The sequence below is a fragment of the Dasypus novemcinctus genome, chromosome 7 (assembly GCF_030445035.2).
Source record: "Dasypus novemcinctus isolate mDasNov1 chromosome 7, mDasNov1.1.hap2, whole genome shotgun sequence".
NCBI classification, from domain to species: Eukaryota; Metazoa; Chordata; class Mammalia; order Cingulata; family Dasypodidae; genus Dasypus; species Dasypus novemcinctus.
The window spans coordinates 41,907,311-41,920,770 of NC_080679.1; the positions used below are offsets into that span (position 1 = coordinate 41,907,311).

At 34.9% G+C, this 13,460-nt stretch overlaps 1 protein-coding gene and 1 pseudogene across 2 annotated transcripts in view; both read right to left on the bottom strand.

Annotated features, from left to right (window-relative positions):
* The window catches only part of NBEAL1 (neurobeachin like 1), a 254,607-nt gene that overhangs the window by 124,883 nt on the left and 116,264 nt on the right, over window positions 1–13,460 (bottom strand). Inside the window, exons 11-12 of one of the 2 annotated variants that reach the window (XM_058300344.2) lie at window positions 3,273–3,359; window positions 194–277 (exon numbers count right to left, since the gene is read on the bottom strand). In XM_058300344.2, the coding sequence (XP_058156327.1) occupies window positions 194–277; window positions 3,273–3,359 (171 nt within the window). The remainder of the gene's footprint in view (window positions 1–193; window positions 278–3,272; window positions 3,360–13,460) is intronic. The other variant, XM_058300345.2, reaches the window with a different exon arrangement.
* Window positions 8,084–9,009, bottom strand: LOC139439341 (integral membrane protein 2B pseudogene; annotated as a pseudogene).

Genomic DNA, 13,460 nt, shown 5'->3' on the forward strand with positions numbered 1-13,460 from the left:
TTTAAAAATCCCAAAGAAGTGTCCACAGGAGTTTGTCTAAAAAATTATCATCAAAATTATTCCTATACTGAGATATTTGTGAACTATTTCATCATTTCAGGTACGAAGTCATATGCATAGTATTTTGAGCTCTATGCAGTGAAAACAGGTACATCTAACATAACATTTTAAAGCTTGGGGACATATAGTTCACCTTAGCAGCTGGAGATTTATTCATTACTGCTGTCAAAGCCTGAATGGTTGATACAGCCAAACAATCCAACTGTCCCTGAAACACCTGGGGGAAGGGGGGGTGGCAGGAGGAGGGAAAGAAAGAAATTAACAACTGTATTCAAGAATTCTATTCAGTTAGGAAAACTCTGTTCTGAAAACCTGAAAGAAAATAATTAACATGCATTACACTCTTCCAATATATAATAGATTTCGGAAATATTATAACCTGCAAGAAAAGTTATGTACTTAAAAAATAAGCCATGGGTCAAAAAGAATGAGGCTACATTCACTCATTACATTAAAATGTTTTGAGAAAAAACACACCGAGCTTAAGACATGCTTGTAAAAAATAACGGACAATCTCAAGAGGAAGGGAGGGAGGTCTATAGACATTTTATTATGTTTTAATTTCCCTTCAAAATTACACTGGGACTTTCTAGGCTTCAATTTCAAAATTACACTTGAACTTCTAGGCTTAAATTTCATAATCTTGTCCAAACCTAGCTTTATAATTGATATAGGTACATACACCAATCACATTTGCAAACAATATCTATTTTTAAGTAAAACGCAAAATTTGAGGCAGACGTAGAAAATGAAATATGCATCTATAAAACTCATGTTTTTGAGAGACAATTTTTAATGTCCAAAGTTTTAAGAAAAAATAAAACCCAGCTTCATTTTGTTTATTACTGTTTAAGTTTCATTATAAAGAAAGATATATTAAATTTCAAGGCCAGGGGAAGCATAGAGAGATTGAGAGGTGAAGAATTTTCTTGTTTATTTTTTGTTTACATTATTATTACTGTTGAAATAATGAAAAAAACTCTAATAATGATTGAAGTGATAAATGTACAACTATGTGATTATACCAAATATCACTGGTTGTACACTTTGAATGACTTGTATGCTTTATTAATATATACCAATAAAACTGATTAGTTTGGAAAAAAAAGGAAATACACAGGTAGCAAACTCGCATATGAAAAGATATTCAACAAATAAGTCATCAGGGAACTGCAAATTAAAACAATGAGATAATGCTATATACCTAATAGAATGGCTAAAATCCAAAAAACTGATACAGTATCTGTATGATACTGTAATGGTCTATACATAGTATTATGCATTTGTCAAGCCCTAAAGAACTGTAGAATACAAAAAAGTGAATCCTAAAGCAAGTTATAGATGGCAATTAATAATAACAATATTAACTTACCAATTGTAACAAATGTATCACACTAATGCAAGATATTAAGAATAAGGGGAATTTACTAATACAGGTGTTAACAACTGGATGGGTTGGGGGGAATATAACATCAAATGTAAGATATTGGCTATAGTTAGTAGTATATTTTGACAATATTCTTTCATAGTTTGTAACAACTATTTCACAGCAATGCAAGAGGTTAGTGATGGTGGTTATGTATAGGAGCCCTGTATGATGATATGCATGTTTGTTTTATAAGTTCATAACTTTTACTATATACATATTGCTTATGGATGTTCATGTTTGAATGATAAACTTCAATTTTTAAAAAGTGAAAAAAAAAAAGGCAACTGTGAACAGGAGTATATGGGAACTATGTACTATCTGCTCAATTTTCTGTAAACCTAAACTGCTCTAAAATATAGTATATTAAATTTTAAAAAATAAAAAATTTGAAGGCAATGTATTTATAGTAATAAATAGCAGAAACAATATTTTAAAAAACTGAATGTGACTGTTTTATCAGTCTTGGTCAATCATGAAATCATAGCATGAGGACTAGAAATCTGTAAAAACAGCCCCTAAAATATGCTTTTAGGAATATAATAACATGCTCTGACATTAGCCACACCACGAATAGGGATTTTCCCCTTTCCTACTCACAAAGGGAATTGCTTACATCTTTGTAGTTTTAAGCTAAGCTCTATCACTTTTAGGCAAATTTTTTAACTCTCCTGGAATCCTGAATTTTACTGATGCTGCTTGTAAACATTATTAAATATAATACACATATCATCTATAATAAACTTACTATAACATGCATCAAACATGCTGCATTAAACAGAATTTCAAACAAGATCTGTTCTAGACTTTATCCAAGAGGACTAGGTATCAGAGTACCAAAAAGACCTCATTTCATCTACAATTTGAAATTGTAACATAAATCTCCAAGAATACTACTACAGCTGTTTTATTAATCTACTTTTTAAAAAAGGCTGTAAGAGGAAATAACACTTGCTGAGATATCTAAAACTAAAAGTACTCTAATTGATATTTTTATCCACAAGAGAAAATAATGGATTACTACATCTCTTTTTATACCACAGCTCTATTTGTAAACCTGGACATTAAGATAATGTTAATAACATCAATGTAAATGCTAAATTCTCTCACAAACATTTTGGGAAAGAAAAATAATGAAGCACATCTTTATATGTAGCTTTTCCCCAAACTAAATTATCTAATGTACTATGAAAAGAAATATAAATTTTGTATTTCTGCACTATCACACCCATTTAAGGCAGATTTCAAAAAGGAGAAAGTCCAGTTTTGTGCTAAATTAATTAAGACTCAAAGAGTTCAGCATCTTCTTCCCTTCCTCCAAGATTTGAGTTGTCCATTAAATTATAATCATCAATTATCAAGAAGAATCAAGATATTAAAAATGATCATAAATATTCACAAACAAAGCCCTAAGGTTCCAATCCACCACAGTGCTTAGAAAAGAAAGCCCCCCCAAATAAAGTCAACATCAGCTGGACAACATTGATTTTGGGATCCCATTCCTGTACTTTACATCTCTTCAAACTGTAAAGAACACACACACATATAAATAAAAGATGGAATTCTATTGCTCATTTATATCGACCACCGAGATTTGATGTATTTATCCTTTAGGTAGAAGCAATGTTTTATTTTTATTTTAAATAATTTTCAAAAATAATTAATGAATATTAGAATTAGATAATGTTTGTGTATTTTAGGACATAAGAAGAAAAGTACAGGAATAGTCACTCCCATTGACTGATTCTGGACTTCAGATGAAACAAGATGCAGGCTTTGTAGATACCTGGTCCTCATTCATTTCTGTCAGTAATTTGTTGGTAAGGTCTTTTTCATTCTTGTCTGCCACCTTATTGTTAGCATTTAAAAACAGCTGTTAAAAACAGAGACAAGAATAACGGAAAAAGAAGATTAAATTGTTACCTATAAGTGGAAATGAAGCTTAACTGGATTTCCATGTGTCTTGAAAATAAATCCAAGAATCCACTTGTGAAGTATACCACTTTTAGAAATTGACAATTAAATATTTGGCTTTTGGAATGCACATTAATATTAGCTCAAACATTTTATAACTAATTATTATATATTTCTCTCAAAACTCAAAATTACTTAAAGCAGCAATAGCAACAATTAAAATTAGTTAATATTCCTAAATTCTTAAACAATCATCAGAGAATGACTCACAGAAAAGAAGAAAATGTGCTACTGAGAGAGACTAGAGATACTATAGAAAATAATACACAGTAGAAAGAGTTCTTTTCAGAAATACTCAGAATCTCAAATACAGCAATGAATTTGGCAAGGGAGGCCAGTGTGCAGCATTTCCCAAACTTATTGGATCAAATGCTTTGTTAAAACATTCTGTTAACAATATTCTCCAAGTCTTCAAGAGTTGAGCTTAATTTATATTAGTTTGTATACTATGAAGGCAGATTGGGATTGATATAAATCTCTGACAAGTCATGGGGATTGCCTTCTATTGAGAGAAGAAAGAAAAGAATCAAGCACAAATATTTTGGCTTACGTATACAAAACTCAGCACTCCAGGGGGTGGCAGCCACAATTTGAGTAAAGAGACAAAATAATTTAAATAAGGAAAGAGACAGGAAGTAATATTTATAAAGGAACTTAATGACGAGCACAGATTCTTCTTAGGAACTTCTATAATTTTATAAATAAGAAAACAAAGGTTCAATTACTTGCTGAAATAATGCTATGAAAAATAAACTGGCTAGAGGTATGGGATTCATGATTATGCAAAAGCGTATGTAAAGATTAACATAGCAATGGCCTAACATGCACAATACAAGCTTTGGATTCAGAGCCTGGGTTTGAATCCTGGTCCCATTTATTAGATGTGTGATTTTAAGGAAAAATAATTTATCTGAGCTTTTCAAAAAAGTAGGAAGAATAATACCAACAATCTCTTTAAATGGCTATACAAATTAAGTGAGATAATCCATTATAGGTAATTAGCACAGTATCGGGTATATACGGATTTAATAATTGAAAGCTAGCATTATTATCAGCAAAGATTTTAAAAATAATAATATTCATATTATCTAAGTATAGGGAAAAGAGGTATGCTCAGACATAGATAATGAAGTATAAACGGGTAAAGTCTTTCCCAAAAGCAAGACAGCAATCCACATGAACAATCTTAAGTGCTCATGCTCTTTAAACCACTTATAGAATTTTATACTAATAGTCATAAGTTCACACCAGGATTTTAAGACTGAGATGCTCACTTTAGTTTTATTTACAATAACAAGAACAAAAAGAAACCACCCAACTATATGATAGGTAAAATAACTATTTTACTTATTTATTTAACTATATTATTTAAAATAGTTAACATTTAACTTTATTTATACAATTAAATAAAGGTTCACTCATAGGTTAAAACAAAAGTTCTCAAACCTTTTGATCTCAGGACCTATTTACACGCTTAAAAATTTAGAGAGTAACAAATTTTGTTTATGTGGGGTACGTAAATATCTACCATATCAGAAATTAAAACCGATACATTTAAAAAGTATTTATTTACAAGAAAATATAAATCCATTACGTCTTGATGTAAATAATGTATTTTCATGAAAAATAACTATTTTCTAAAACATAGCTTTATGAGAAGAATGGCACTGTTTTTTATATTTTTGTAAATTTCATTAATGTCTTGCTTAATAAAAGAAAGATGGATTCTCAAATCAGATTTTACATTTAGTCTGTTAATAATGCAAAATAAAGTTCATGAAGAAAATCCAGCCTCAAACAGAAATGTTGAGAAAGATCAGACTTCAGTGACTCCTTAAAATGATCTTGGGTATCCCCAGGAGTCCTTAAAGCATGCTTTCAGAACTACTGGATGGTAATATTATTTGCAACCATTAAAAAAAATGTTCAAAAGTATATAAAGGCATATGGAAAAGGCTCATGAAATAACACGTTTAAAAGCATGATACAAGAATATTTAATAGTCTTCTAATTTTGTAAAGAAAAATATACCCACATTAAAAATACAATGCACTGTAATAAGATTAAGAAAATATATTCCTTTTTATACTACTTTTCCACCAAAATTTATACAGTGAATGTGCATTATTCCAGAATTTAAATAAAAATTCAATCTTAGAAAAATGAAAAGAACTTGCTAAAGGTCACTAAGACAATGTGTGTAACTCTAGGCAGGTCAAGCTTTAAATTATACCATACTACCTACTCCCAAAACCCTTTTCCATAAAGCATCCCTTCATTCCTTCTTTCATTAATTCTCAATCTTTTTAAGACTGCCATGAAGTTAAACTTTTGTTGTAATTGGTTTTAAGGGATGGATATGGAGAAGAAAGGGAAGAAAGCAAGGAAAATAAAAGAAAATGAACAAGAATATCACAACCAAGACATTTCCAGAACCTTATGGATTAAGTCCTTCAATGGAACTTTACCTATTTACAAAGCCTATATTTTCAAAAGAATGATTTCAACCCTAAGTAGAGTTCTGAAGTCATTGTAATAGTTCTGAATCTCTCTCCTTGCTACTATAAATTTTCTTTCTTTTCTTCTCATTAAACTGAAATATCCTTTAACAGCTTTTTTTTTTAACATTTACATGAGTTCAAATCATATTCCTCTTTGAAAATGTGACAAGTAAAACACAATAACTGCTAAGTGTTTAAAAGCTCATGATACCTGTGATAAAAGCTAAATGTCTGCATTTTTAAGTACTTTATATTATAATGAAATTCAAGTTGACAAGTCCAAAAACCTTTACACAAAAACTTAAGGAAATTAATGCATATATAAACTGGTTGGTAAAGCTCATACTAAAAAAAAGGCATGGAAACTGCAGCACAATCAACCTAAAGTTTTCCATTGATTCATAAATAGTTTAAGACACTTGAAGCTTTATTTGATACTGTTTCTACTGTGGTCCAGTGTTTAAAGAACAAAACTGCCTTGAAATCTATATTACAGTATAAAGGAGAATAAATGATAAATGAGTCACTACTTATTAGCAAAACACAACTGAAACAGAAGGTAATCATAGATATCTGTAGCATCATACAGTATATTTGGGGACTTAAGCGTTCATAAGATTCCAAACAATGTTATTATACATTAAGGAATCAAATCAATTATCTCCATCAAGTATGCATGTATGTCAATAAAACCTATAATTCTTCTATATTTAATGTATAGAAAGTACTTTTCTATTGACTAAACAGTGAACTTAAACTATAAAACCTGGGTAAGATATATTGGCATCATAATTTATTACTGCAGAACTTGGACTAAGTTAATTTCTCAAGACAACTTTCCTTTTTGTATAATAAGGGGCTAGGAAGTTTACATTAAATATGTCCCCCTCCCCATTTTAAAGGTTTAATTTCCCTGCTGTATGGTGGTGAATCCACAGTGATTCTGACTACCTCATTCCTGAAATGAGGAAGAAGACTGCCAGGAATGAAGGTCAATGTCTCCTAACCTGGCTTTACCCACTGACATGGGTTTCTTCTCTACCAGTTACTGTTTTCAAAAAAATTGTGATAAGTAGTACCAAAGAAATAAAATTTTAAAATGTTAATGACTGTCAGCAAGTTTACAAATCTAAATTATAAGAAACTTTGGCCTATACCAGAGAAGAGCGATTATTACTTCATCATAATAGCTATGTCAACAAGCATTCAAATTTTTTAAAAAACATATTGTTGACCACATTATGTAAGAGATTTTATATTATGAGTTTCATATGAAGAAAAGACTATGCTAACAAATTTTAGAAGGAATTATATCCTAGAGATTTTCCCCTCTATAAGATATGATTAGCAGGTTCTCTACACAACTGAGATTTGTCTTTATCATCAAGATTGCATTAACCACTGATAAAGAAACAGTGCTGTTTTATTACAATCAAAAGGTTTTATAAACATTTCTCTTATGGTGATTTCATCTTCCTAGGATTTCTTCCCTATTATTATTTTAAAAGGAGAGGAGGGGGCGACCTAACTCAACAGGGGAAATTTCATAGTATTATGGAGTTCATAAGTATTCTTAATATTTACAAATATTTTATCATTTTATGTTATTATTTGCTACTTTACGACAAGTTAAGCAATGTAGTGACAGAAATGTTTTCAGGGTTATACCTCCTACAACTGCAAAAAAATTCAAGAAGCTGATATTAAAATCTGTATTCTGTATTAGTCTCAGAGAATCTCACCCAAGTCATTGGCCATGTGTTGACGCAAAATGACGGGCATATCTACGAGGGTTCAACCTCCGTCTTTCCTCCTAAGGCTCTATCTGCCCAGCTTTTCTGACTTTGGCTGTAGGCTAGCATAGGGCTCAGCTCTCTTCCCAGGGCTTGTTTCTTTCGAGGATGGTTTATCTCTCTTCCCAGAGTCTCTGGATCCTCTTCCATGTCTATGGAGCTCCCTCTATACCCATATATCTTGTCCTGTGTTTCTACTTCTGTGCGAGTGTCCATTTTCACAGCCTACCAAGAGGGCAGGGACTCAACCCAGCGCGCCCTAGTGATGTGATCATTCAAAGCCCTAATCTTGATTTAATTTAATCAAAGCCAAGCTGAATCTAATACAATCAAAGGGTATCATACCAAGAGGAACAGACCAGTTTAAAAAAATAATCTTGCTTTATGGGATTCATAAGGAATCTCAAACTGTCAGTCATAGCTAAGTTGTTTTCAAAATGCCGGATAGTAAGACAACTGCAAACATTGTGTTTCTGAATACCTTTCATGGTTTCTCTGTGTTGCAATTTGTAAGTTTCCTTGTCATGGAACAGTCGATAAATAAAGTCAGGCTATCAACATATTCAATGTGATCAGTGATAACCAGGTGTTTATGAATCAGATAGGATTGAGGCAAATAGGTTCCAGCCTTGATTGTTAATTTAAAATTCCAACAGATTTCTTGGCAGCATTAACAACTGGGGTGTTCAGAGGGATCACAAAGCACTTATCCAGGTTAAGATCTAAATAGACTATGAGTTTCTTGTTGAAGTCATGAACCTGTTAGCAGGACTGCTATCTGCAAACTCAGGGACAGACACACTGATGAATTCAACTTTATCTTCCTTAATTGTCTGGTAAAAAGCAGCTGGGATACCCACAGAAGTTTCGTTTAGCATGATGTCATCTCTGATGTACTTTATTCTACAGAAGTACATACCATCTGGTTGAAGTGCAAAATATTTGTACAGGTATGTTCCTCCCAGGATGACATCCATAAGCAAAATGCTAGTTGAAAGCACATACAGCAATGCCCAGCTCTTCTTTGGTCAACTGATACCACCTCATCTGGGATCTTGCAGTCCATGGTGACGGTGTCAGGAGGAATGTGAGTACCTCCTCACTGCTCTTGGGTTCATTCTTCTTGGCCTCCTTCTGCGCCAGAGACTAGTGGAATATCAGCCTCACCATGGCACCATGGTGTCCTCGGTGGGGGTGGTGCAGCAGTGGGCTCGGGGCACAGGCAGTGGACTCTGGGCTGCAGCCTCCTCAGCTAGGCTTCAGGAGCAGCTCAGCAGCAGCTGACGAGGGGTGGGTGGCTCCAGCGGTAACTGAGGTGGCAATTGCCTATACTAAACACTTAAACAAAAAAGACCTCCAAAATGCTCAAGTAGATGAAGGAAAATACAGAGAACTAAAGGATATCATGAAAATAATGAATAAATGAGCATCTCAATAAAGAGACAGGAATTTCAAAAAGCAAGGAAACAGAACTACTGGAGTTTAAAACCACAATAATTGAAAGGAAAAAATTCCCTTAAGAGTTTCACCAGAAGACTGGAGCTTACAGAAGGAAGAATTAGCAACTTGAAGACAAGTGGAAAAAGACAGGGTAAGGAGCAGAAAGAAAGAAGAATTATAAAAAACTAAAATAGCATAAAAGTCCCCTGGGACACCATCAAGTGTACTAAAATAGGCATTATTTGCGTCACAGAAGGAGAAGAGAGGGAGCAAGAGGCAGTAGGAATATTTAAAGAAATAACGACCAAAAACTTTCCAAACATAGCTAAAGACATGAATATGCACATCCTAGAAGCCCAGAAAACACCAATAGGTAAATCTGAAGAAGAATTCATTCATCACATATTAATCAAATTATTAAAGGTAAAGGACAAGAAAAGAGTTCTGAAAGCTGGAAGAAAAAAGCAACATACTCTACACAAGGGAGTGCCAATTAGGTTAAGTGCCAATTTCTAATCAGAAACCATGGGGCAAGAAGGCAGTGGATTAGAACACTTAAAAGGGGGAAGCGGATTTGGCTCAACGGATAGAGCGTCCACCTACCACATGGGAGGTCCAAGGTTCAAATCCAGGGCCTCCTGACCCACACGATGAGTTGGCCCATGCAAAGTGCTGATGCACGCAAGGAGTTCCATGCCACACAGGGGTGTCCCTGTGTAGGGGAGCCCCACGTGCAAGGAATGTGCCCTGTAAGGAGAGCCACCCAGTGTGAAAAAAGTGCAGACTGCCCAGGAGGGGCGCTGCACACACAGAGAGCTGGTGCAGAAAGATGGCTCAACAAAGAGACACAGATTCCGGGTGCCGCTGACAAGAATACAAGTGGACACAGAAGAACACACAGCAAATGGACACAGAGAGCAGGGTGGGGAAGAGAAGAAATAAACAAACAAACAAATAAATAAACAAGCGGCTGTGGCTCAATCATCTGAACTCCCATCTACCATATGGGAGGACCTGGGTTTGCACCCCGGGGCCTCCTTGTGAAGGCAGGCTTGCCTGCACGCCCCAGAGAGCGGCCAGCCCACAGGCACCACTGAGAGCCAAAGAAGCAAGATGATGCAACAAAAAGGGAGACAAGCAAAAACACAGAAGAAAGCACAGAATGGACACAGAGGGCAAACAGCAAGCAAACTGCAAGGGGGAGAATAAATAAAATTTTAAAAAATACACAGAAGAATGCACAGCAAATGGACACAGAAAGCAGACAGCAAGCAAAAAGCTGGAAGGGGGAAGGATAAAAAAAAAAAAGTAAGTGAAGCAAGTCAGATGCAATAAAAACCAAATATTGTATGATTTCATAATCAAGCACTGAATGTAATGAGCAAACCCATGGAATTAACAGCTAGAACACAAGTCACCAGAAAATACGAGTTTAGAGAATGGAAAGCTGAGGTTTAATCTGTGCAGAATTGTTTTTTTAAAAATTGTTTAGAAATGAATAGAAATGTTGAAAGCACATCATTCTGTCTGTAATAAGCAGCACAAATATATGGCTATGATATTGGTTGTAAGGGAAACTCTGAGCCCATGTATGTCATTAGAAGAAAAAGCTAAAAAATGAAACATGGGACTGCTAATCCATTACTGTGGGTATAAGACTTTGATTGCATTAAATTCAGTTAAGGGGTTTGAATTACTTGATAAGATTGCTTTAGGGATTTTGACTAGACTTCATCGGTGAGGAATGAGCCAGCTTGGGTCTCTGCCATCTTGCTAAGTCTGATATAAACAGAGACATAGAGGGAAACAGACTTTGGCCCAGTGGTTAGGGCGTCCGTCTACCACATGGGAGGTCCGCGGTTCAAGCCCCGGGCCTCCTTGACCCGTGTGGAGCTGGCCCATGCGCAGTGCTGATGCGCGCAAGGAGTGCCGTGCTACACAGGGGTGTCCCCCGCGTAGGGGAGCCCCACGCGCAAGGAGTGCACCCATAAGGAGAGCCGCCCAGCCAAAGGAGGGAGCAGCCTGCCGAGGAATGGCGCCGCCCACACTTCCCGTGCCGCTGACGACAACAGAAGCGGACAAAGAAACAAGACGCAGCAAAAAGACACAGAAAACAGACAACCGGGGGAGGGGAATTAAATAAATAAATAAATAAATCTTTAAAAAAAAAAAAAAAAAAAACCAGAGACATAGAGAGACAGAGATAAGAAACTGCCATATTTCATCTCGCCATGTGAAAGAAAGGACTCAAGGTACTATCAACGGCTGAGCTCAAGGAGAGAAGCCCTGAGAGGCTCAAGAAGCCATGATCCAGGGCTGGGTTCAAGGACAAAACAGTAAGGGGTCAGCAAACCTGCCTTCTTGCGATACCAGGATCAGCAGTAGCCGACTCTGGAGAGAGAATCTCTGATGGTGTCTTGATTTGGACATTTCATAGCCTTGGAGCTATATACTCTACCCCAAAGAAATCCTCTTTATAAAAGCCAAATATTTCTGCTACTTTGCATCAGCAGCCATGTGACAAACTAAGACAGACGGTATAGAATAGCAAACGCTCTTGTGAAAAATAAGTATGGTTACCTGTGCATATATAAAAGAATGACTTTCTCTAAAATAGACAAACGTACATTAACATTACAAAATGTACACAAAAATAAACTGTAGAGACAGAAATAGATTAGCAGTTATGAGTGGCAGGAGGATACTGAGAGGTGACTAATAAGGGTTACAGTATTTTTACTTGCTGTTGTTTATTTCCTTTTTTGGAGAAATGATAATGCTCCAATATTGATTAAAGTGATGAATACACAATTCTGATTACACAAAATGCCATTGATTGTACACTTTGTAATTTCAATCTTTAAAAATTTATAGACTTATCTTGTGACCCAACATATGAAGAAGGATCCATGAGCACTTAAAAAGAATGTATATCCTGCTGTTTTGAGGTGCAATGCTCTATCGATGTCTGTTAGGTCTAGTTTATTTATCATATTATTCAAGTTCTCTGTTTCTTTCTTTATCCTCTGTCCAGGTGGTCTATCCAATTCTAAGAGCAGTTTATTGAAGTCTCCAACTATTACTGTAGAGAAATCTATTTTCCCTTCAGTTTTGCCAGTACACGCCTTATGTACATTGAGGCGCTCAAGTCAGGTGCATAAATATTTAGTACAATTATTTCTTCTTGTTGAATTGTCCCCTTTTATTAATATATAATGACCTTCTTCATCCCTTATAATAGTTTTGCACCTGAAATCTATTTTGTACAATATTAGTATCACTACTCCAGCTCTTTTTTGGTTACTATTTGCATTGAATATTTTTTTCTAGCCTTTCACTTCTAACCTAGTTGTGCCCTTATGTCAGAGGTGTGTCTCTTGCATAAAACATACAGATGGCTCTTATTTTTTCATCCATTCTATCAGTCTATATCTTTTGACTGGGGGGGTTCAAGCCATTTCACATTCAATGTTATTGCTGTAAAGACAATACATGGATGACTTACTTCATCCATTTTGTCCTTTGCTCTCTGTTGTCATACTATTCTATTGTCTGTTTTTTCACCCTTTACTTTACCCTTCCTAATAATCTTCATTTCTACACTCTTCTCCAAATCTCTTGCCCTGTGTTTTTTCTTATAGGCTGAAGCGTTTCTTTTAGAATCTCATGTAATTCTGGTTTTTTGGTAACATTCTATCAGTTTTTGTTTGTCTGTGAAGACTCTAAACTCACCCTCATTTTTGATGGATAGTTTTGCCAGATAAAGAATTCTTGGCTGGCGGTTTTTCTTTTTCAGTACCTTAAAAACATCATACCATTTTCTTCTCTCCTTCATGGTTTCTGATGAGAAGTCAGCGCTTAATCTTATTGAGTTTCCCTTGTATGTGAGGCTATGTTTTTCTCTTGCTGCTTTCAGAATCCTCTGATATTTCTCATTCTGAATAATAGATATCTCAGAGTAGGCCTATTCGGATTTACTCTGTTTAGGGGTGTGCTGTCCTTCTTGGGTATTGATAATTTTGCCTTTCATACAGGTTAGGAAGCTTTTAGTCATTATTTCTTCAAATATTCTTTCTGCCCTTTTTCCATTCACTTCTCCTTCTGGGACACCAATAATAAGTATGTTTGTGTGTTTCACACTGTCATTCAATTTCATGAGACTCTGTTCTATTTTTTTCCCATTCTCTTCTCTTTCTGTTCTCCTGTCTTTTCCAGTTCACATGTTCTATCTTCAAAATCACTAATTCTGTCTTCAAGCAATTCAAA